Source organism: Aplidium turbinatum, chromosome 13 (assembly GCF_918807975.1).
Source record: "Aplidium turbinatum chromosome 13, kaAplTurb1.1, whole genome shotgun sequence".
NCBI lineage: Eukaryota > Metazoa > Chordata > Ascidiacea > Aplousobranchia > Polyclinidae > Aplidium > Aplidium turbinatum.
This window is the reverse complement of record NC_137484.1, coordinates 21,583,523-21,609,449: the sequence shown is the minus strand read 5'-3', so window position 1 is coordinate 21,609,449 and position 25,927 is coordinate 21,583,523. Positions and strand designations below refer to the sequence as shown.

At 37.6% G+C, this 25,927-nt stretch overlaps 1 protein-coding gene across 1 annotated transcript in view; it reads right to left on the bottom strand.

The window, feature by feature from the left end:
• Positions 1-25,701, bottom strand: part of LOC145781921 (transient receptor potential cation channel subfamily A member 1 homolog) — a 40,383-nt gene extending 14,682 nt beyond the window's left edge. Inside the window, exons 1-15 of the mRNA XM_082593617.1 lie at positions 25,473-25,701; positions 20,302-20,387; positions 19,479-19,585; positions 19,165-19,258; positions 18,487-18,652; positions 17,900-17,994; positions 17,211-17,417; positions 16,025-16,183; positions 14,319-14,481; positions 13,702-13,903; positions 12,696-12,879; positions 9,676-9,783; positions 9,155-9,390; positions 8,550-8,723; positions 7,884-8,035 (exon numbers count right to left, since the gene is read on the bottom strand). Coding sequence (XP_082449743.1) covers positions 7,884-8,035; positions 8,550-8,723; positions 9,155-9,390; positions 9,676-9,783; positions 12,696-12,879; positions 13,702-13,903; positions 14,319-14,481; positions 16,025-16,183; positions 17,211-17,417; positions 17,900-17,994; positions 18,487-18,652; positions 19,165-19,258; positions 19,479-19,585; positions 20,302-20,387; positions 25,473-25,563 — 2,224 coding nt within the window. The 5' untranslated portion in view covers positions 25,564-25,701. The remainder of the gene's footprint in view (positions 1-7,883; positions 8,036-8,549; positions 8,724-9,154; positions 9,391-9,675; positions 9,784-12,695; positions 12,880-13,701; positions 13,904-14,318; positions 14,482-16,024; positions 16,184-17,210; positions 17,418-17,899; positions 17,995-18,486; positions 18,653-19,164; positions 19,259-19,478; positions 19,586-20,301; positions 20,388-25,472) is intronic.
• Between the last annotated feature and the right edge of the window lie 226 nt (positions 25,702-25,927).

Here is a 25,927-nt window from a genome sequence, read left to right as displayed (position 1 = left end):
TCTGCGTTTATTGTATAAAACGTTTTAAGAACTACAAGCAACCGAAAGTAACTCCATGGTTTTCAAATAAACATTTGTACAGCTATATTCTATTTCTTAAAACGGATATTGCTTCTGCAGGACAAATAAAGAGCGACTTTTAGGGCAAAATTTACGCTTGTAGCTTTTCCTGGCATGTTCAAGCTATGGGCAGTCTCGCTTAATACTCCAGCAATAGTCAGCCAGCATATGCAAGTTTCATCTTCCCTGATATCTTTCCTCCATCACCTTCAGATCTTGGTGGAATCTTTCTCCTTGCCCATCGCTGACCGCATCAAGGTTTTCCGGGAAATTAGCAAGATGGCTATGCAAAAAATGCATCTTGATGCTCATGTTGTAGCCGAGTTCTTTGTAGCTTTCCAATAGCTTCTGAATAATTTCGATATAATTCTCTGCCCGTGTATTCCCAAGAAACCCCTTGGCAAAGTTTTTAAATGATAACCACGCATTTTCTTCCAATTCTGACATTGAACCACTGAAACGTTCATCTTTGATCAGTTGCCGAATTTGTGGACCATCAAATACACCAGTCTTAATTTTTTGTGTTGACCGGCCAGGAAAAGCCAAAACGAAGTAATTGAAACAGTTGCTTTCACTTTCAGTTGGCAATGCTTTAACAAATCGCTTCATTAGGCCGAGCTTTACATGGAGAGGTGGGAAAATAATTTTCTCTCTGTCAACAAGTGGCTCATGTAGAATATTGAGATCACCAGGTTTAAGGTCAGATCTCGGTAACAAAGCTGCTGTCACTTCAAAAGTACGGTAAAAACGCACTTTCTTTCGATCGAAAGTATGATACCTTCGCTCTTTTTCAAAGTAAATTTTTCTCTTAACTTAATCTGGATGCTAAGGGTTCCAAAGCTTTTTTTCCTAGTTCTAAATCTCGTGCCAAATCATTCAACTCATGTTGATGTAATACACCACGTTCTGAATCGTCTTCAATTTCAAAATCTTCATCATTAGGCCTGCCATCACTAAAACAATACATATATTGATTTCCATTTAGGATAGGCTAGGGGATCTCCAGACTAAGAAGCAGCAGGCCAGCGATTCTCCATCAAGTATCAATTAATTATTCTTTATTACAAAATACATGGAAAATCAGCAGAGCCCTATTGGCATATGCATTTCGCTCTAACTGTAGAGCATCATTAGTGCCTTAAAATCTATTTGAATAAAGCACTAATGATGCTCTACAGTTAGAGTTTAGTTTAGTTTCTATTACATATTATTATTATTATATTATTTATTGTTGTTATTGTATTAGTTACAGTTACAGTTTAGTTTCTATTTGAATAAGGCACTAATGAGTAATGATGCTCTACAGTTTGAGCGAAATGCATATGCCCATTGGGCTCTGCTGATTTTCCATATATTTTTGTAATAAAGAATGATTGATTCATCAGTAAAACATTCATCATGATCCAAATCTTCGAGCGTAGGTGTTTGAACGAAAACTGGAACTAGGATTTCAACTGAATGAGGCACTGGACATATAGCTGATGGAAGACTTGAATACTCAATTTTACGTTTGTTTTTCTTTTTATACCCTGAAGTTTGCACCAAGCAAAAGTAACTGTGTAGACTAATGATCTTTAGGCTCTCGCCACAAACCATGGGTCTACCGAATGCCAATTTGTCACGTGTTCCCTTGGTCTACATCCGCAAACTCTCGATACACTGCTTGCACACCTTGTGGGGTGCCCAAGACTTATTTTGATCACCAAGTTTTATTTTTAAAATATGTGAAGTAGGCTTGTTTAACAAATGACGTCTTTTCTTTGGCTAAAAATAGTAAAACTGCTGCAAATATAGCAAAAGGAATCCGGATTATTTAGACACTGACGACGAGAAACAGCAGACGCAGACAAGATAGTATTCTAACAAACAAACATGTAGATTGTAGTACATACATGGTTGAAAGTGGAAAGCAACTAACTTCAATTTTACCACGGTAATCTAGTTTCGTTGGATGATTGCATCCTCCTACCAAAAATGGGGAAATAGCCTAGCATCCACCTAAATCGATGCATGTGCCTTTTTTACTTAATAATTCAGTTGAACCTCCTTGTATATAACTTACTATATGATTAGCTTGTGCATTCCTTTTACGTATGGAAAAGCAACACGGCTAAACTCGTGAAAAGTTGCATATTTTGGATGTATGCTGTAGAGCAAAAACTTGACGTGATAGAAGAAAACTGGTGGCATTTTTGAAATCAGCACGCCGGAATTAGCCTAAATCAAGTGCAAAATCAAAGTCAACAAAAAAAAATTTCAAAATTGTTCCCCAGTGTAATCTTTGTATATAGTTTCGGGAAAGAGTTTGCTTTTTTATACCAAAGACAGGCAAGACACAACAATAACACAGGGTTGAGCATTACAACAGTATATTACATATTTACAAATAGTTCAACATTCAAACGTTTTCGGCTTAACTTAAGCCCTCATTAGGAATCTGCAAATATTTATAAACTACAATAAATTTCACTTCTTGACAGTAACTACCGTAGCTAACTAACTAAACAACTAACTAAAAGCATCGAGAAACACGCAACGATTAAAAGCAATGGAGTGGAAAACATACAGACAGACGAAAAAGTACATTAAGAAAAGACAACTGCATGACTAAGTTACAAATGAATTTGCACCACGGGGTACGTGATACAACTAATAAATATTGAGGAAAATGGAGGCGCCACCCGCAAATAATTGTTTGTTTAAATTTGGGTTGTAGCGTGTGATTAACAGCGCTTCCTGAATTTTTGTGTCAAATTGGGATTTGCGTAAAATTTTAAATGAGTCAGCAGAGCAGTTTTGATCTGTGCAAAAAGAACAATCCATGATATGGTCTTTGATGGCACTTTTCTTTAAGTCTCTAAAGTTCAGATGCTCCTGTACTCTCGTGGTCAAATTTCTGGTGGACATACCGATGTACGTCAATGCCAAATCACACGGACATGTAAAACAATATACGACATTTGAGCAGAGAGACGAAGGCGTCTGGGACTTTAGTTGAAAATACGAACTAATTTTAAATGTTTTATAAACAGGAAAAACGTCCACATCAAATTTATTTTTCATAAACTGTCCGATTTTACGAGCAAACGTTTTGGATTCTTTTCCCACAAACGGAATGGACAAGCAATGTTTCACGTTTAACTCATTTTCAGCCTTTTCTTTTTGCTTGGAATTCTCAGAGATAAAGCGATTCAATATTTTCTCAAAGTACAATTTTGGATAACCATTATTAATATAGAACATTTGTTTCAATTACTCTATTTCAATATTAAAAAGAGCATCATTGCAGCAAATCATTTTAGCCCGAGCTAATAGGCACAAGATCAAACCAGATTTCCATTTCAATGGGCATAATGCATCAAAATTCAAAAACAAACCAGTATGAGTTGGTTTGCGCCAAACCCAAGTATCAAATCCAGTGGCATTAATTTTAATTTCAACGTCCAAAAAAGGAAGGGTTTCACGTGCTTTTTCGATTGTAAATTTAATGTTTTTATGTTGAGAGTTAAGCATATCTAAAAAGGTTTCACATGAGGTCTCTTTATTAAATACCGCAAAAATGTCATCAATGTAACGTAAGAACAACTTCGGGTGAAATGCTAGATGTTTTTCAAATAATTTTGTTTCCAAATGTGCCAGAAAAAAATTCGCAATAGTAGGGCCCAATGGAGATCCCATGGCCACACCGTCAATTTGTTTAAACAATTGGTTTTTATACATAAAGAGAAAGACTATATATAAGAGAAAACTATATATGTGTTTCGTCGACTTAGAAAAGGCATTTGACAGAGTACCAAGGAAAGTGATGGAATGGGCAATGAGGAAAAGAGGTATACCGGAGGTATTAGTGAGAGCTGTGATGTCTATGTATGAGAATGCAAGAACAAAAGTGAGAGTTGGATCAAATTATTCAAACGAGTTTTCTGTGAAAGTTGGTGTACACCAGGGATCAGTTTTGTCACCTCTGATATTGCTATTGTGGTTGACGTTGTAACTGAAGGAGTGAGGGAGAGCTTATTGAGTGAAATTTTGTATGCAGACGACCTGGTCTTGACAAGTAATAGTATGAAGGGAATGGAGAGAAAGTTTGAGAAATGGAAAGAAGCATTTGAAACCAAGGGTATGAAGGTGAATCTTGAAAAAACAAAAGTGATGGTGAGTGGAGCAGAAGGAACAGTTGTTGAGAACAAAGTAGATCCCTGTGGAATATGTGGCAAGAGAGTGATGAGAAATTCAATGCAATGCAAGGAATGTGGAAAGTGGGTACATGCAAGATGTGCTAATGTCAAGAGAGCCGCAACAAGATTGGCGAAGTGTTTTGTGTGGGGGAAATGCAGTAAAGGAAGGAATGAAGTGGAAGGCCATGATGATGAGTTCTGCCATGGCATCGAAACAGTGACAGACTTCTGTTATCTGGGTGATCGGATAAATGGAAGTGGTGGATGTGAAGCAGCGGTGACAACAAGGGCAAGATTGGGCTGGGCAAAGTTCAGGGAATGTGGGGAAATGTTGTATGGCAGAAAATTTTCACTAAGGATGAAAGGAAAAGTATATCGGAGCTGTGTGCGGCCTGCAATGCTACATGGTAGCGAGACATGGGTATTGAGAAAGAGTGAACTGGCAATCCTGAGAAGAACGGAAAGGTCAATGGTGAGAGCAATGTGTGGGGTGAAAACGAGAAGGGAAAAAAGGACTGAAGAATTGTTGGATATGCTAGAGATGAGAGAGACCATAGACCAACTGGCAAGGGCAAATGGAGTAAGATGGTATGGACATGTGATAAGGAGGGAGGAAGGAAGTTTTCTTAGAAAGGCACTAGATCTAAAGGTGGATGGGAAGAGGAAACGCGGTCGTCCAAGAAGAACGTGGAAACAACAAGTGAAGGATGAGTTTAAAAAAGTCGGACTGAAGGAGGAAGATGCAAGGGACAGGGTGAAATGGAGAAAAGGGATTAAGACAATTGCTGCGCGGAAACAATCGGCCACCCCCACTAGTGGGGAACAAACCGACGATGGATTATGATGATGATGATGATGACATAAATAATATGCCTTCGGTAGCTAAATTCATTAACTTGACAAATACGTCACGCTTGAAAGGTAATTGATTTGGTTTTGTTTCCGAATAAATGTAGTCAACAATGATGTTAACAGTCTCTTTCAAAGGTACGTTCGTAAACAGAGATTTAACATCAAAACTGACCATCATCTTTCCAGAAGACGGAGAATAATCTTTTAGTTTTTCTAAAAAATGATTTGTGGAGTTAAGCATATACGAATTTGGAATGTACGGTTTGATCATGCTATCTAAGAATTTTGCCAGTTCATATTCCGGAGAGCCTATCATAGAAACAACCGGCCGAAGAGGGTTACCTTCCTTGTGCACTTTTACCAAGCCGTATAATTTACCGGGGTTACTGCCCGATGGAATCAGTTTTGTTATCAATTGTTTGTCGAAGTCTTTAAAGTACTTACGGATGTAGTACGCAATTGACTTTTCTTTTGAAATGATGGGATGTGATTTGCCGCTGTCTGAAATACGTTCAAACTTCGATTTATCATTGACTATGGAGTCCAGTTTCATGTAGTAATCCCAGTACCTTTCAAGCGTGACGTATTTGTCAAGTTAATGAATTTAGCTACCGAAGGCATATGTAATGTATGTATAAAAACCAATTGTTTAAACAAATTGACGGTGTGGCCATGGGATCTCCATTGGGCCCTACTATTGCGAATTTTTTTCTGGCACATTTGGAAACAAAATTATTTGAAAAACATCTAGCATTTCACCCGAAGTTGTTCTTACGTTACATTGATGACATTTTTGCGGTATTTAATAAAGAGACCTCATGTGAAACCTTTTTAGATATGCTTAACTCTCAACATAAAAACATTAAATTTACAATCGAAAAAGCACGTGAAACCCTTCCTTTTTTGGACGTTGAAATTAAAATTAATGCCACTGGATTTGATACTTGGGTTTGGCGCAAACCAACTCATACTGGTTTGTTTTTGAATTTTGATGCATTACGCCCATTGAAATGGAAATCTGGTTTGATCTTGTGCCTATTAGCTCGGGCTAAAATGATTTGCTGCAATGATGCTCTTTTTAATATTGAAATAGAGTAATTGAAACAAATGTTCTATAATAATGGTTATCCAAAATTGTACTTTGAGAAAATATTGAATCGCTTTATCTCTGAGAATTCCAACCAAAAAAAAATGCTGAAAATGAGTTAAACGTGAAACATTGCTTGTCCATTCTGTTTGTGGGAAAAGAATCCAAAACGTTTGCTCGTAAAATCGGACAGTTTATGAAAAATAAATTTGATGTGGACGTTTTTCCTGTTTATACAACATTTAAAATTAGTTCGTATTTTCAACTAAAGTCCCAGACGCCTTCGTCTCTCTGCTCAAATGTCGTATATTGTTTTACATGTCCGTGTGATTTGGCATTGACGTACATCGGTATGTCCACCAGACATTTGACCACGAGAGTACGGGAGCATCTGAACTTTAGAGACTTAAAGAAAAGTGCCATCTAAGACCATGTCATGGATTGTTCTTTTTGCACAGATCAAAACTGCTCTGCTGACTCATTTAAAATTTTACGCAAATCCCAATTTGACACAAAAATTCAGGAAGCGCTGTTAATCACACGCTACAACCCAAATTTAAACAAACAATTATTTGCGGGTGGCGCCTCCATTTTCCTCAATATTTATTAGTTGTATCACGTACCCCGTGGTGCAAATTCATTTGTAACTTAGTCATGCAGTTGTCTTTTCTTAATGTACTTTTTCGTCTGTCTGTATGTTTCCACTCCATTGCTTTTAATCGTTGCGTGTTTCTCGATGCTTTTAGTTAGTTGTTTAGTTAGTTAGCTACGGTAGTTACTGTCAAGAAGTGAAATTTATTGTAGTTTATAAATATTTGCAGATTCCTGATGAGGGCTTAAGTTAAGCCGAAAACGTTTGAATGTTGAACTATTGGTAAATATGTAATATACTGTTGTAATGCTCAACTCTATGTTATTGTTGTGTCTTGCCTGTCTTTGGTATAATCTTTGTATATACTTTTAAAATATACCAATAAGTGTTTTGTTAAGCGAACGCTTGCGTTTGTTGGATATTGAACTAATGTTCTTTTGATCGTCATGCACTTGCTCTCACAACTCGGCCACGCAGTTGACAGTGTGATGTAACAATAATAATCATAATAAAAGTAATTTGCGTTCTTCTGGTGACTATTTACTAGGTTACCTCCTGATGTTAAAGATGATAACTAGCTTTTGTATTTCCGACGTTTCGTCAGTCAGCACGACTGACTTTATCAAGGTGGCTAAAACAGGTTAACACAACCTGTTCAGCAACGATGGCACAACACAAAAACGTACTGATAAAATGAATAAAGTAAGCAGCAAGAATCAGAATTAAAACACGCAACAAGACACCTAGAGGTTAAACTGAATGCAGTGAATGCCTAAAACCAGTATATCATGTTAATCAGTAATATCATGTTAATCAGTTAATCAGTAATATCAGTAAATCATGTTATTATTTGCGCCCATTGCGATAACGTACAGTACAGTGCGATCACAGATGCGATACAACAGAAGACAGGAAGCAGCGAAGTGACATATAGTCTTCGAGTCAGCTGCTCCCCTTACTTTAGCTTGTCATTAAGTGTCTCTGCAGAGACACAGCCGCGTGCTCTGGAGCGGTGTTGAACCCACGTCCTTTCGAACGTTGCGCAAACGTTCTCACCACTAGGCTAACAGCCGTGAAGACCACAGTTGGACAACTACATCAAAACAAGACAGACCTGAGGGAATATGCAAAGTTCTGTTCTGCAGAGCTTCTCTCCACACGTCGCTGGCAACGATCACTCGCGCACATTCGGTCTGCGCAGCCTCGATCGCAAAATCCAGCGCGTTCATGCCGCTTACTGACCGCTGTGTGACGTCAGCATGCCATCTGGACAGAAGAAAGACAATGAAGTGACGTCATAAATGACAAATTACATTGATCTTAATTTAACATATTCAACTCATTGACTTAACAATCAGCGCTCCTCTCCACTATGTTATATCGTATTGTTTGATAACACTGCCGCTGTCACCCGACCTACCACAAACTTCCAGTTTGCTGTTTATGACCCGTGATAAAAAAAAAAAAAGACTGGCCACCCCTTAAAATGGTATCTCTGATTTCACACATTTGAAAAATACAAAACTCAAACGGTTTGGAAGGGGGAATACTAGAGCTTTGGTGCAAATGGCATCATGCCCGGAGAAGACATGAAATATTTCAAGCGAGATATCTCGTATTGTCGAATTAACTAACACAGCACCCAACAACCACGAAGAGCAGGTTCATGGTTAAGGATAGGAGGAGAAGCCCAGAAGACGTGTTCAAGAAGATTGAAACGCTGCATAAATTACTTGAACATAAAGTTGTTCTATTTCCAAAGCAGAGATAACGGACTCACTCAAGCAGTAACTCCACCATCTTCGGATGACCATTATGACAAGCCAGATGAAGGGGAGTTATGTTCCTTTTGTCTCTGGGATCAACCGGGGCGTCTGCTTTCAGCAACACCAAAGCAGACTTGTACATACCAGCATAGGCACAACAATCTAAAGGTGTCCATTGCTTCCCGTTCCTAACAAAAACAAGATTGCAAGGTTCCCGGATGTAAGAATAATCGTAAGGAACTTGAGTCAAAACATCAGTGGAGTAGTTGACCAAAGTTCGCATGGAAACCCATTGGTATATTTTCGAAAATGTCGATTAATACACAATATGTCAAACAACTTTTCCAGACAGCCTGCCATAATCATCGAGTCAAAAAAGTGAAATTAAAAATCGGGAAAACTAAGTTAGCGTCGCAATTCTACTAAATTTAATTGTTTCAAGTCAACGTTTCCGCTAGGTGTCTCTATCAGTGAATATGGACACCGGTGTTTCGCCCATGAGGCTGGGCTCATCAGTATCGTATCACGTACTCAGGCCACAGAGTTGTCGACCGCTACTTTTGGCAGTCAATCGAGTCCTTACTTTTGTGAAAAGAAAACAAATAAAATTTCAATTTGCCTGGCTTCGATGTCGGCTCCGAGGCGAACCAACTCTCTGACGCATTGCTCTCTTCCAGCCAGAGCAGAGAGATGAAGAGGAGAGTTGGTGTTTCCATCATCATCATGAATGATCTCTCTTTTCCTCCGGATCAACTCCTTCACGATCCTCACAAAGCCATTGTTCGCCGCGAGATGCAGCGGAGTTTGCTCATCTTCATTCTTAGCGTCTATGATTGATCCAGCATCCAGTAGAATCTGCATCAACGATGTAATAGTTGCACACAAGTTTGCTGGTGATGCAGACATTTAATTATTTATTCCCAGGATAGGAAAGTCTCCTTGAACGTTCGATTACTGCAAATCCGAACTTCGTCATGTTCAGCACATTAAGTGATAAAAAAGGGAACTTTTGCACAAATAGTACAGAAGTGCCAAGTGCGTATCAGACATGGTGTTGGAATTCCATGATGCAATCATAATAGTACTATACTACCAGTCTACCATCGAACTAACAAAGATTTTGTAAGATATGCAGCTCACCGTCACAACAGAGATGTTGCCTTTGATGACAGCAGCATGCAGAGGAGTGTTGTGGTATCTGTCAGTTACTTCAAGTAAAGATAATATGTTCTTTCGCTTTAATAACTCCTGGAAAATCAAACAAAAGCTGTTTAGAAAAAAATGTAATGATAAAATGATTGGTTAAAGAGGTTAAAAAACACAGTAGCAAGAAATATACAACAACAGACGAAAACAGAACAAAATTTGCACATGGTCGCAGGCGCAAGTGCCAAGTTAAAAGCTAAACAATATGCTAGTACTCTCTCTGATAAAGTGGTTCGGTGGTGCATCGAAAACAACACAATATTCAGCTAAAGCTCCCAACCCAAGCATGAACACCAGTTAGGAGGCGTAGCATGAGCTGTTGTGGAAAATAAGCTCTTCGAAAGAATCTTATAAACAATATGAGCGACGCGACATATTGGGAATCAGCACCTACCCCGACAGCACACGGAAGTGACCATCACAAATCACACATGCAAGAGTGCTATTCAGGCAACAAAATCAGTCATATTGAGATTGTTTCAACGTCTGCAGACGTTGAATCAATGTAAAAATGACAGATTTGTCTATATGGGTAGGTATGACTAACCAAGCAAACAATCAACAAACCTGGTATTCTGATGACGAGTTTTGGGTCGTAGATGCAGTAGAAAAAAGAGAAGTTATTGAGAGGACAATATTGACCAGGGTTTAGTGCAGTGGTTCCCAACCTTTTTGTTGTCACGGACCCCTTTAGACAAATTATTAATTCTGCGGACCCCTACCTAAATTTTGCCTGAAACTCAATTAACATACTATTAACTATTGTAATAATTACGCTACTCAACTACTGTACTGTGTCATATTGCATTGCCACTATGACTCCTGCGGCAAGTATCAGGTTAACAGTTGCTCAAATAGGAAAATGAATGAAATGTTAGCAGCATTTGAATATTAAGGTGACCCAAAGTGCCATGCTGAAACTTTTTCAACGTAAGCAAATTTAATGAGAGGGCTGGTGTTGCCTTTCCTGAACTAAACGACTGAACTGTGGTTGAGTTTTTGACAATGCAACACGCATGTCATCTTCAACGTCCAGGCGATTTCGATGTTTAGTTTTTATTGGAACAAGATCTGAGAATCCTGCCTCGCAAAGGTAGCCTAAGTGGTTATAAATGGCAACAAAACAATAATCGCTTGCTTTGTCAAGAATGGGTAGGTTTGCAGTAGTGAGCACCAAAATTCTTTAACAGTTTTTGAATGAAATTCAATGCGTAATAACATTTTTTGATCTCAAATCAATTAGGTCATCTTTACTGAGATCGTCATCGCTAATGTTGCTCAAGTCAAAAAGAAAAGGATTTCGAATCCATGTTTCAACTTCGTTCGGCAGGTGTTCTAAATTAAAATAACGTTGAAATGAGATTTGAGGGGTTTCAATGTGTGCGCAAAATTTTTCTTTCATGGAGATTAAAAGAGTAGCCTACAGTCTTTTTGAGCTTTATTTATCAAGATAAGATCTTCTAACATTGGAAAGTTAGCGTAATTACCTGCTTCTAATCTGCGTTTCCAAACCAGCAACTTGGCTAAAAATGCTTTCAGTTTTTCAGCTGCATCAATTATTGTCACACCTGGTCCTTGAATGTCACGATTAACATTGTTAATATGACTGAAAATATCGGCTAAGTAGGCCATGTTGTATAGAAAACTTTTACTCTCAAACAATTTTGAGAGGGGACTTCCTTTTGCTTTCAAAAGAGTTGATACCTCATTTTTTTAGCTGCTGCAGTCGTTTTAAAACTTCTCTAGATAACCAACGTAGACCTCAGAATGATACAAAAGTACTTCGTAATCTGACCCTACTTCTTGACAGAGCGCTTTAAAAGTACGGTGGTTTACAGCTCTGCTTTTGATGAAATTGACGACTTTCACGCAATTCGTCAGAATTTCTTTGAGACTTGCTGGTAAAGTTTTTGCAGCTAAGGCGTAGGCTACCTGTGCAAGAAGCAATGGGTAATAACCATGCGATGAGCTTCGTTTTTTTACTAAAGCAGCAAATCCGGATTTGTTCCCAAGCATAGCTGGTGCTCCATCCGTGCATATAGAACAAAGTTTTTTTCCAAATTCATCAAGGTAATCACGGACCCCCAAATGCTTTCTCACGGACCCCCAAGGGGTCCGCGAACCCCAGGTTGGGAACCACTGGTTTAGTGGGTAGCTACCCGGGTGGGCTGCTTTTTTTTATAAAAAACCCGAGTTTTTTAAAAAGATAATGACTAGATCTACAAAACTAATGTTGCCAGAGGAGAAATTCTGCTCCAATTTGAGAAAACTTCAAAGGTGTTCAAGAAAAAAACTTGTGGCAACACCTGTGACAGAACGAAACTTTTTCTCAAAAGTTTTATTTTCAACAACTAATCATATAAATACTGCAGAGTTTGGGTGTTTATCGAAATTGCTATATTTTCTAGCATTAGCTTTGTGGCAACTATTGCTAGAAAAAAAAACAAAAAACAAATGTAGCCTATATGTTTGAATTAAAATCTTGTTACATTTATCAGACCCAGTAACCAGCACTCAGTGGCTTGGACTCTTGGAGCATCTTTTTCACATGAATGCATATCGCATAAACAAGTCAAACAAACTTTGCAAAAAATGTTTTCGGCTATTTTTACGTGATAAAACTCATTTTTGTCCATAAAACCTGGGCGGGTTGGATTTCATTAAAAAAAAAAAAAAATGTTTTTTTACAACCCTGCAATTGACAAATTTACTACGGACTTAAACTTTTACTTTTCAAATTAAAAATGAAATTTGTTGCAATATAGAATAAATCAAAAAATTAGGCGAATCAAGCAGATAATTAGATGATTATTAACAATAGTTTGTTCTGATTACGTATATAACTCTCAGCCAGCAAATGTTCTTTTTCCATTGATTCAACGTTTGCAGACGTTGAATCAACGTACAAAAAGTGGATTTGCTGAATGATGGAGGATCTTGTACAATGTACATACGCGCAAGGTGTCGGTGCAGGCCTCTTCCGCGCACATGTATACCACAGTTTTGTCGTTCTTGTCCATAGCTAAAACGTTGGCTTTGTGTTCCAGAAGCACACACACGGTGGCTGTGTGGCCGTGGCTAGCGGCTATCAACAAAGCGGTGAAATGGTGGGAGTCGTGCAGCTCGATGTTGGCCCCTCTGGAACAATACAGTTTCATGACGCAAGCAATCATTTTCGCAAGTGTAGGTACAAACCACCTGTTTTAGCCTGATGCTGCGGGTTCGCTGTGGTGGTAGCGGTTTGCACTAGCTTTCGAAACACAGTTCCCTAGTTATGTGCTATGACTAATAGTGGGAGCCAGAGTGTCGTTGCTTTATTATAAATAAAATTCATTATAAAAGAATTAAGTTCACTGTAAGTTCAGTTGGGTAAAATGTTTAAAATCATATGGGCCAGCAAAACATGCATAGAGGCTGTTGATTGCAGTTTTAACATAATGTAAAAGTCATATGTGTTGACATAAAGTGGAAGCTGGCTTGGTGACCTCGCAAGGTCTTTCACTTCCTTCCTCCCTCATTTCATTTTGTAATGTACCAATGTATTGTTGTGATATCTCGAGTAAAATAAACCAGTGATTGATTGTGGCGACAATACAGATCAAATTGCAGATTGCACAGAACAATGAGGCATAAAAACGTCTTTTGATGTTTACGTAATGCCAGCTCAAGCTGAATGACACGACAAACCTCAAGTCTTTTTATAAATACAGAGCTTTGATCGACAGTTCATCTTGTGCCACAAACAGAAGTAAAAAAACATGAGAAGATTCAATACATCTATCTTGAATTAGGAACGAAACAACTACATTGATGAAGTTTTTGTCGAAAACGTTCATGTAATCTTTGTTGGTGTATTTTTTTTCGTGCGTGCTTAAAAATAAATATGTCCAATCCACTGACGTTACATGGCTGCAAATAGACGTTGAATCAATACAAACTGATTTCGGGCTAATGTGATACCGTTTGATCAGAAACTCTGTAAGTTTATGATGATCGAACTGAGCGGCGAGGAAGAGCGGGGTCTGTAGGAGGTCGTTTCTGGCGTTTATTTTTGCTCCTTTGTCGATAAGAAGAGTCGCGATGTCCAAGTATCCATGCCTGCAAGAGATATGCAGAGCAGTCTCTTTGTTGCCTCGTCGAGTGTTGAGAGCTGTCCAATGGTCTACAGACAAAGACGCTTGTATAATAGATGGAGTTTCGCTTTTAGCAGAATGCTCATTGTTTATTTCACAAGCGTAGATGCAAACGAACAGGTCGTTTGTATCTACACTTGTAAAAACTTGTACTACACGTGTACACTGTACAATTGTGAAGTAAAGTCGCTTATGTTTAGTCAACAAGGTGGGACCATTGCGAACAAGACTTGAGACTTAACAGGACAAATCTGACGCTTCAATTTAGCTCACCATCATCATCACCACCAAACTTTCTGAAATGCGGAATCAGGCTACTTAACCATGAGCATTGAGCAGGCTTCTTACGACAAAATGGAGCTTTTAGTTTGCATCTTGCCGAAACGAAAACATTTCTTCTTTGCAACTGATGACAACAGCAGAAAACTCAAAAATTGCTCTTACTTATAGCCCAGCATCTTTCGATAATATGCTGAGTCACATTCAAATGGCCGTTGTCTACAGCCAGGTGGAGCGGGGTATTCCCTTCATCGTCTTTCTCGTCCAGCATATGCTGCAAGTGAAGATGTGGTTCCTTCTCAATCTGATTGAAGATCAGCTTGATTATCTGCAAACAATGCGCTGTTGAATACAAGTAAATTACCGATTGTTCGAGATTGTAAACTCATACCTCTGATATTTGCTATTGTGGTTGACGTTGTAACTGAAGGAGTGAGGGAGGGCTTATTGAGTGAAATTTTGTATGCAGATGACCTGGTCTTGACAAGTAATAGTATGGAGGGACTGGAGAGAAAGTTTGAGAAATGGAAAGAAGCATTTGAAACCAAGGGTACGAAGGTGAATCTTGAAAAAACAAAAGTGATGGTGAGTGGAGCAGAAGGAACAGTTGTTGAGAACAAAGTAGATCCCTGTGGAATATGTGGCAAGAGAGTGATGAGAAATTCAATGCAATGCAAGGAATGTGGAAAGTGGGTACATGCAAGATGTGCTAATGTCAAGAGAGCCGCAAACAAGATTGGCGAAGTGTTTTGTTTGTGGGAAATGCAGTAAAGGAAGGAATGAAGTGGAAAGCCATGATGATGAGTTCTGCCATGGCATCGAAACAGTGACAGACTTCTGTTATCTGGGTGATCGGATAAATGGAAGTGGTGGATGTGAAGCAGCGGTGACAACAAGGGCAAGATTGGGCTGGGCAAAGTTCAGGGAATGTGGGGAAATGTTGCATGGCAGAAAATTTTCACTAAGGATGAAAGGAAAAGTATATCGGAGCTGTGTGCGGCCTGCAATGCTATATGGTAGCGAGACATGGGTATTGAGAGAGAGTGAACTGGCAATCCTGAGAAGAACGGAAAGGTCAATGGTGAGAGCAATGTGTGGGGTGAAAACGAGAAGGGAAAAAAGGACTGAAGAATTGTTGGATATGCTAGAGATGAGAGAGACCATAGACCAACTGGCAAGGGCAAATGGAGTAAGATGGTACGGACATGTGATAAGGAGGGAGGAAGGAAGTTTTCTTAGAAAGGCACTGGATCTAAAGGTGGATGGGAAGAGGAAACGCGGTCGTCCAAGAAGAACGTGGAAACAACAAGTGAAGGATGAATTTAAAAAAGTCGGACTGAAGGAGAAAGATGCAAGGGACAGGGTGAAATGGAGAAAAGGGATTAAAACAATTGCTGCGCGGAAACAATCGGCCACCCCCACTAGTGGGGAACAAACCGACGATGGATTATGATGATGATGATGACAAAGGTGACCTAACCTTTCAGAAATTTGATAAAATCGAATAGAAAGAATAACAAGGAAACAACCGTTTAGCGTTAGGCTTCTACACAACAAACTACAATATAATAACTTATAAAGAATGTGTGGTGGACTCATTATGAAAGGTGGTCCTGTAAGTTAGTTATACAATGCACATAAGTTACATAGTACCATCGTGAAAAGTTAAATTGGTTCTTTGTCCATGTATCGATTTGAATATTGAGCTCTTAATTAAACTTTACTGGAGTTCATTCAACAAAAACTTAATTGTCCCACCTGATTTTCAATTAACCTTCTAAACAGAAACATACCAAAATTTATAAATAAAAGAAAATATAACGAAGTCGAGCGATTTTAAAATCATAGCTGAGATAGTTTCAGCCAATTACCGCCAAATTTCCTTCGGCAGCGGCAAAGAGTAACGGAGTTCCGTTGTTGGTGTCTTTGCAGCAAACGTTGGCTCCAGCGTCGATTAGCATCCTCGCAATATTAACGTGCCCGTACACAGCGCAGATGTGCAGTGGAGTCATACGCTGCTTATCTATCGCCTGTACCCAAGAAATACAAAATTATCGCAAACAGCAAAAAAACAATGCAGATATCATGGCTGCCGAAAGATACGGTCTAATTTGTTACATTCTGCAGATTTTTTTCAGATTTTTCCAACTTTTGGTAACTGTCTGAATAACATTTTCTAACAATAATATTTTAACGTCTTTTTACTGTTTTCCTCAAGTGACAAATTGGGTTTTAAGTTTTAACATCACGGCTTTGAAAAGCAAAGACATTTTGGTTTAAAAATTTTCAGTCACACAGTGTGACTTGTCTGATTGAACGTTTTTAACTTAATTTTTCTCATTTTTTACTGCTTTCCCAAGACAACAAAAGCTTTTATATCATTATGAGTCAGCAAAACGTAAAATAATCTTATAAATTTCAGTCAGTTGCCGCAGTCAAAATCTGCAAAATGTGACAAATCAGGCCGCAACTCCAGGCAGCCAATGCAGAATGGTTGGTGACAATTTATTTTGAATGGGGAGATTGGTGACATATCCTTAAATCATATCCTTAAGTTGATGATTCCTTTCTTGTCCAAGACACGTTCATGATAAAAATAACAAATAGCAACAGCATCGAAAATATAAATACCTGCAGTCGTGCACAAGCGCGAAGTTGATGGACGTTTAGCAAGTAAACATTGAGAAACCGTTGCCAACATAAAAATATTGAAAACGTCCGGTTGTTTGTATATTCCGAAGATTAGGAGGTAAATTGTTTCTTTGAGCCAGTTGTTTTCGAAAAACATTCTTTTTTAAAAGAAATAAAAAGCGGCTGTTTCATTTGAATCGTATGGACTTTGACTTGACTTGGGGACGTAAACCAAAAAAAAATTGCAAATTGCAATTTCGGAATCGCCCGTTTTCCGTGCAGTCGTTTCGTACAAATCCCATATAAATGTCGTCGTCGTGTGAGCCTCTGGGGCCGAGGGCCTATCCTTTTACCATCAGTACGACAATGAAAGAAAAGTCAACGATGCACAATTGCACATTGCACATGTTTTTATGTAAAACAAACCTCAATATCAACCTCATCGTATTCCAACATCTTAGCAACGAAGGTGTCGTTCCCTCTTAGCGAGGCATGGTGAAGTGGAGTCAAGCCATAAAAGTCCTTTTCGTTGATGCGAGCGCCCTTTGAAACCAGCAACTGCATCACTCTGAGGTTTGCTTGGTTGGCTGCTTGACCGACATCGTCTTCTTCGCTCGACACATCGGACCTTTCCTGGGGGGAGCAAAATGAGTCAGATAGAAATTAGGGGTATGATGGACGAAAGATAAGAGAATTTTCTTAAATTTAATTTTTTAGCATTTTTATATACAGATGTATAAACTACTAACCACAGTTTTTACGTTCTGGCTGACAACTGTATATTGGCCATATAAAATATTTTGGTGATTTATGGCTTGGCTTAATCTATAAGCAAAAAAATGTATCAAACATGCTCGTTTAGTTAATGAATGAACACCAGGAATCTAAACACAAACAATACATACAACAAAATGCAATATTGTAAATAAACCAGCATTTCCGAAATCAAATCAGTCGTTTTATTAAATTGATTCAACGTCTGCAGACTTTAAATCAATGTAAAAAACGACTGATTTGCTGTCTTGGTGTTGTCATCACACAACAAAATGAGGCACGGCACACAAGCATCCAATCAGCTACTCGTAAATGAGTCTGAAGAAGTAGTTCAGACTTACACCATCATCAGTGCCGAAAAGCTTTCCTTTCTTAGGTTTGTACCTCGCAACGAGATGCAGCGGGGTAAGAGCATCTTCACCTCGGGAATGTACATCTATGACATAATAATAATGTTTGTTTCTATATAGCATTTATGCGCGTCGCTTAAAGCGCTGTACAGGAAGGCAGTGTCAGCGCAGCCATACGTAAGTGCAGCCGAGTATGGGATCGGGACGATTTGGCGCGGCCGACTTGGCGCGAAACAATTTACAGCGACTGAACTGCTGCAGTAAATCGACAGATCAGCCGCCGAGTATAGTTGCCCGGTTACCTTAAATCTGTTCCTCAATGCCGAGGGCTGAGAAAGAACTAAATTCAAAGCCATAAGTTGCAAGTACCAATCACGTAGACAGCTCCTTGGCATGCTTGTTTAATTCACAATATTCATTGAAATGAAACGGTTCATTTTCTAACTGTTTCACAGTGTAGTGAGTGTACATTGTACACTAGCTGTTATTTTGCGGGAAATTAAACATCTTCGCTTTCGCGCAGTTACATGCACGAATCATTTGAAACACAACCTTTATCACAAGTACACACTTCTTACCCGCTCCTCGATGCAGTAGCAAACTGCACATTTCAAAATGATTGTATCTGGCAGCATAGTGAAGTGGAGTGCACTGATCTCTATCCTTCTTGTTCAACTTCCGTGCTGCATACGTCTTCCTCCGGAGCAATACGTCCATCAAGACGATATCACCATCTTTGGCTACCTGGAGGAAAAATTGGCAAGAAATAAAAAAGAGACACCACTGGCCAACTACCCAGACGGCAAATCAGTCGTTTTTTACACTGATTCAACGTCGAATTAATGTAAAAAACGACTGATTTTCTCTCTGGGAAGTTAGAAACGCCATCACTAGTTATGGATTCAGTGCCAAGTCGGGTCACACCAAGACCTTAAAACGGTTTCTTTGTGCTCTTTCTTGTATAGGACAGTGAAAAATCATGTCTGGCAATATCTTGGTCAATATTATTCGTAGTATGTACGGGTTGTACGCCTTGTACAGTATATAAAAGTAAAAAAATAACGCCTTCTGATTGCTTCGACACACAAGTGCTAATTCTTTCAATTTCACAGTTGAAACTCAAAACCGATCTGTATAAAATAAACAGTGGATTTTTATAGTTTAATAGTTAATTTTTTGTATGGCTAATATCAAATTCCATTGCAATCCAGATGCATATGACCTGCATAATTGCATGCATAGTTTACTTGAAGTACCTGGTGCAGGTTATATTCAGATATATCAATATTCTCCAAATTTAGATTCTCCATCCGTCGTAAGCTATCAGCCTTCGTTGGAATGCTGGTGAAACTAAATAAAAACATTATCTCAGTTCAAGAAAGAACTAGCGTTTGCTTTTTCATTTTACAATGTTAAATGTTGTGTTATTGCTCGGTTATGTCTGTATACAATTTTACCTTATCCAAACAAAAGGTTATTTTGTCAGTTTGTTAAGAAAAATAGAAGGAATATTTTGTCAAAAGAAAAAAGCAATAAAACTTTCACCAAAGCATGATAAAAGGTTTCCTACCTGGTTATGTCGTCATCACTTCTCGTGATGTCATGCAGATTAGTTTCGTTTGTAAAAGACATCGCCATGTGTTCACTGTGATTCTCTGAAACTTGATTTCTTATGGCCTAAAAAAGAATTTCTTGGTTATATTGCAGCTGTGTATGTGTCACTTTGTAAAAACAAAGGTGACTTCAGTACAGACTTTTATTAATACACTATTCAAAAATATATTTATATAATATACGACAGTTTAATCTTTTTCGATCAAGTCATCTGAAATTTGATGATAGTTTACATTTGACGCACGTTTCTTTAGTTGACACATGGCCCACCAGTTAATTCAGTTGCATAATTTGTGTTCTGTGTAAGATGTCTTACTCTTATTGCAGTCATATAAATCACATGCAAAAACAATCCAACTGCAGACCTCGACTTAATGCCCCGAGTTTAGAAACCACTGTTTTAACCTGTGGTTGTCTAACTATTGACCTTACTCTTGGATTGGAAGTGTGACGACCACTTTTTCCCATCACAGAACAGAATTCTACTAGCAACATGATCTCCTGTTTTCATCAGGTGAGAAAAAAAAGTTCTGACAAACCATGTTCAAGATGTTAACTACGAAAGCTGAAATAGTTCCCATACTATGTAAGGAACCAGGGTAGAGTTCTTTTTCATATCCAAGCTTATGCTGGGTAGTTTAAGATTTAGATTAAGTGGACGAGAAGGCAAGGAAGCCAATCTTCATGGTCACCTTCACTCCTTCAGTACAGGTTACATATCATGAACCAAAAAAAAGAATAATAATTGTAATGACAGACGTTGAAGTAACACAACTTACTGTTTTTCTCAAAGAAATCGAGCTTTTTTGGCTGCTCACGCTAATATTTTCTTCAGTAAACATTTCAATACTTTGATTAGATGAGTCTGAAATAAACCAAATTTAGTTGGATGTCATGTTAAAACACAAAAACACGCAACAAGCTCACTGGCAACAGAAACTACCAACTACGAATGGTATTACCATATCAAACATATTTGTTTACACAAACCCCTCTTCAGCTAGTGGCTCAAATGCAAAAATTTAATTAAGCAACTTCTTGTAATCTTAAAATTTTACTAAATTAGGCTACTCATGTTTTGTCTTAACAATGTCCAACAAACGCAGAATAAAGTTTAGTTTTGAAACTTCATCACTGATATACTGTTGCAAAGGATAGTCAGGCATTAAGAATTGAACGGTAACAAACCCATTGTTCATTCTGTGTCACTTATGTCACAAGACTGTTTCTGCAACACACGATGAGATGTGTATAACTGTATATCATGTTATGTTTGTTGTCATTAGAGTTCTGCAAACTTTAGTGTCACAGTTCTAGCCCGCATGAATTTTGGCCACTGACATATATCAGACACATGACAAATTTCTTGAAAAAATTACTAGTTAGGTGAAACAATTTGTAAAGGCTTCAGATAGTAATAACTATATTTGATTTAATTCGCTCTGCTTTGTCTTTTTGCTTATCATTGAGCACTTTTTGTAGTATTAATAGTTTTCATTGTTTTTATATTCAGAACAATATATATATACAAGGAGTTTTCTAAGAAATTCATTTTCAATATAAACGATAAGATTTTGAATCAATTCCTCAATCTAGACACCTACTTTGCTTATGCAATAAAGAAAACGAATGCTGATGAACAGTTCAGGTTTATTAAGCCCACCAACTTATTAAGCCATATTGGGTTTGGAACTATTCAATTTGTTCAAAAACAGTTCTCTATATCTAACATTTCAATTACAGGGGTCCCACTCAAAAGTTTCCTATTTTTTTTATGATTTTATGCCAAAAAAGTCAAAAATTTTATGATTTTTTATGAATTTTTTTGGTTATTTTATGATTTTTTTATGATTTTTCATCAAAATTTTATGCTTTTTTTATGATTTTACATCAGAGCTCGATGTTTTGTTATATTCAATTTTTTAAAGTATTTCTTTTTACAATTTAAGGATAAAAAGCGATTACGGAAAAACAATCAATGCAAGTCATCACGTCAAACCCAACATAGGCTACAGCTTTTGAGTGGAAGTACAAAACATATAATAATATACTGTAAGCTTGTTATTCTTTACATTATTTCAATATGGTTAAATTGTTTAGCTCAGTTCAGAGCAAGCTGCACTTTAAAAATCAAATCAACGCAACAACAGACTTGCGAAGACATTGGGAATAACCAGTAGGCTACTTCTAGGTTCTGCAGAAATCTAACTTATCATAATTCCTTTGGAACAGACCTGTTAATCAGTATTTGCTGTGGCTTGATCTTTCTAGCATGGCTCATGTAAACCAACTTTTTAGTAACATTACCGGTACTCAAATGGTCAAACTGAATGTCTAGATCACCCTGCTTTGCTGAGTGCCGTAAATCAGTTATTATATTATTATACTCTTACTACAACCAGCCTAAAAAATAAAGAAAATGAATACGTAATGTGTGAAAAAAGTGAAATATGTGATGCAATAGTGCTTTACAATAAACGAAACAACTGTTCAGGAAGCTGCAATACCATAGTGTAGAACATGGCTAGTTGGCTACTATGTCACTTAATTAAATGCAAGAACAGTAGAATACCTAGTTTCAAATAGCTACAGACCTATATTTTAACACTAATAGGGGCTTTTCTAAAATACGAGTGGCCACTATATATGGTTAATGCAACCCAAAGCTGATCTAGCCCTATTTCAGATCTCGAACAGAGTCATGACCTTACTTTAAATAAGTTCAGGCTTAACTCTAAACTTAAAATAAACCTCCATAGGTATCATAACCAATGATCCTTACTCGACTAGTGGCCAAAGTGACCCTATGAAAAACTATAGCGGCCATTCATAGTATAGAGCAGCCTCTTCACAACACTGAATTGAAAAATGATAGGATAATGATGATAAAATTTCTGATAGGATGATGATGATAAAATTTCTGATTCTGAAGTACAAAAAACCTAAGCCATACTAGATCAAGAAAATACAAACAAAAACTAAGAGAGAGAGATACCGATTGCAAGTCAGCATAATTTAGGCTACTTCACACTCACAGCAAGGCAGTTGAAACACGAACAAAATAGAAATAAAAGAAATAAGACTGAAAATGGCGTTCGTTCAATTTCAAAGTCAACTTAACTTGTTGAGACAAAGTTAATTGGTAAAGAATTCCCTTTTACGATCTTTTCTTTTTAATTTCAGTTTGGAGCCTATAGCATTAGCAAGCACTTTCTCACATTTTCTTTTACGATTACGGCGATGTCAATTCTTGCTTCAGCTGCTTGAAAAACTTTTCGATCCAACGCTTTGTTTGACAATACCTCCTGAAGCTTTGCATGCCCATCTCCAATAATTTCATCAGCAGCTTTAATGCTTGCTTCAGTTTTTTTTAATTTCATCTTCAATTTTTTCGATTTCCTTTTGTTTTTCTGCCATATTGTTGGCTTCAACAGTAGCCTGAGCACTTTCTTTCTCTTTTCTCAATTTTTCTTCAAGACCTCTTTCCTGCTCAAGGTCAGCCATATACTTTGTATGAGCACCCTTTTAGTTCTGAAACTAGTCTTCTGTTAATGGGAAAGTTTACCTCATCATCACACCGATTTAGTTCACCTTTTACCATTCTCAGTGCAACAATTGTGATTTCTTTAAGAGAACTTCTATGTGAATCAATCAAATGTTTATTAATGGAGAAACTTCTTTCAGGACTGGCATTACCATGACTTAATGTTAGAACATATTTTGCAAGACAAAATAGTTGCGGATATTTTTTTATCCCAGCATCATCTAACAGGCCTCCAATTTTTGTCCAATAATAGTCAATTCTTTTGTAGGAAGACACTTTTGGTAGGGGTGTTACTGTTAAACCATATTTGATTAGTGCTTGAGTCCAGTAAGAAGATTGGGAATTGGTGTAGCTATTTGTTACTTTCAAGATCAGTCTTTTTGTAAAACTCATCTAGAATATCCTTAGATTGATACCATAACCACTGCAGTCTTGCCTTATCATAAAGCTCTTCTCTTAAAACAGATGTACAATTGTACATCAATTGCAAAAGCATTTGCAGGACACTTTTTAAGGCAATTGGAGACTGTCCAAGTTAGATTGATAGAAGTTGTAGCTCCAACATTATTTGATTTTTCTGGGTACAAAAATTGGGTGCAACCTAATTCGTACTCTAAACACTTCGTACCCTCATTTCGTACCCTGAAAAGATCAAGAAAAAAAATTAAAAAAAAGCCGAAGTGGCTGATCGCAGTATCGGCAACTTTAAAATTTTCCTCCTGAAAAGATCGAGATTGCATCCCAAAAATTGTGCCTGCTTAAGAACAGATGAATGGAATGACAAATGATGTAAAAGGTAACTTGTAGCAACCACAAAAAAGTTCAGACAGTCAGATTTAAATTTCTTGTCAGCTTCAGTAAGGACTGCAATATCACTGACTAAAATTTTTGCTCGTGTTCCAGCATCAATCAAGTTCAACGGCTTCTGAAGTTCTTTGTGACATCAAGCAAAAGATTTTCTGACTCTGTGGATGATGTTTTTTTTGTTGTTGATAAATCTACTAAACAAAGCCGTGATCAGATAGCAGATTGCTGAGTAAAGAATGTGAATCAGTGGCTCTTCACATTGGAATAGGACTAAAAACCGTTCAAAGTCACCAGAAGCAAATGATACAAATAAAATATATTCAATCAAAGGATCTTTTAATGCTTCTGAAATCCTTTTGTATCTCTGGGTGGATGCAATGTTTGACTTGAAGTTTTTTTGCTGAGGCAAAAACTGCAGGAAATAATGTCAGAAGTCCCATTCAAGATTTAAGGACATGTCCGCCATGAATTTCGAGGCCTGAGTAACACATTGCTTGCAAATGGCCTCAATAGTTTCCTTGCCTAACCCTACGCTTTTTCCCAAAACATTGCTGTCAAATTATCCTTTCACCATTCTCCCACAATAACTGCAATGTCTTGAAATCTTGTCAGCGTCTACTTGTCTAGCCTATGTCTAATGACGTTTAAAACATGCAATGAAAGTATCTAGCTACGATCCTTTTCTAATTCCAGCTTCACAGGCAACGCTGGACTTGATTACGCAACCACATGTTATCCTAAATCAGTGCATTCAACAGACGGCGTCACAATCGTTGCACGAATAATTATTCTGTTATCATGGTTGGAACTGTTACACATTACACTATATCAATTTTTTGATTTTTACATGCTCAGTTCTCCATCACAACTAAATTTTATGATTTTTTATGATTGTGTCTAAATTTTATGCTATTTTATGATTTTTACCAAATCAAGCAAAATTTTATGATTTTTTATGATTTTATGCCGAGTGGGACCCCTGCAATTATAATATATTCACCATAACTTTTTTCAATATGTGTGTGCAGACATATATATCATGTTATGTTTGTTGTCATCAAAGTTCTGCAAACTTTAGTGTCACAGTTCTAGCCAGCATGAATTTTGACCACTGACATATATCAGACGCATGATAAATTTCTTGGAAAAATTTCTATATTCAGAACAAAATATACAAGGAGTTTTCTTAAGAAATTCAACTTTAAAGAAAATGTGTAATAAACGATAAGATTGTGAACAATTCCTCAATCTAGACACCAGCTTTGCTTATGCGATAAAGAAAATGAATGCTTATTGCTGATGAAGCAAAAGTATATAATATAGCAGTTCAGGTTTATTAAGCCCACCAACTTATTAAGCTATATTGGTTTTTGAATTAATTATTCAATTTGTTCAAAAATAGTTCTCTGGTTTAATTTAATATCTATGTCTAATTGTCTAACGTTTCAATTATATTCACTACAGCTTTTTCAGTGTGGCAACCAATCAGGTTAATCTGGATAATGGCTTTGCTCTTGAGTAGCAAAGGCAGACACCCTTTTAGCTTTACAGCAAAAGCAAGCTCAAACAAAAAAGACAATAGCTTAAGTTTACACTTACAGTGTTCTAAAAATGCATCATTTCCATTTCTTGACAGATCCTCTGTGCAGCCAACGAGAAGAGGATCGGTTGTGTCTTGTGGAGTGGCCATGTCCAGTTATAAAATATCAAAACGTGTGGTTGGGAATACTGTATGGCTTCAAACAGAATACCACCTACGTCATATTACAATTACACAGTAGGCCTAGTATATTACATTCCATAACATGACTAGGTGTGCCAGAGCGAGTCTCCTACAAGTCAGCAGTTAAAAACTGAGCAAGTGACAACTGGGCTAGCAACATTTCAGCAAGTGGCTGAAGTTATGATGAAACTGAGAAAGTAACAACTGAGCAAGTCGAAACTTGGAATGTCACAAGTCAGCAAAATGAGTTTGACAAGCATGGTGAGTCCGAGGTGAGCAAGTAAACCGCATTTGCTGACTTGGCAGTAGCTGAAATGTATATACTTGCTGA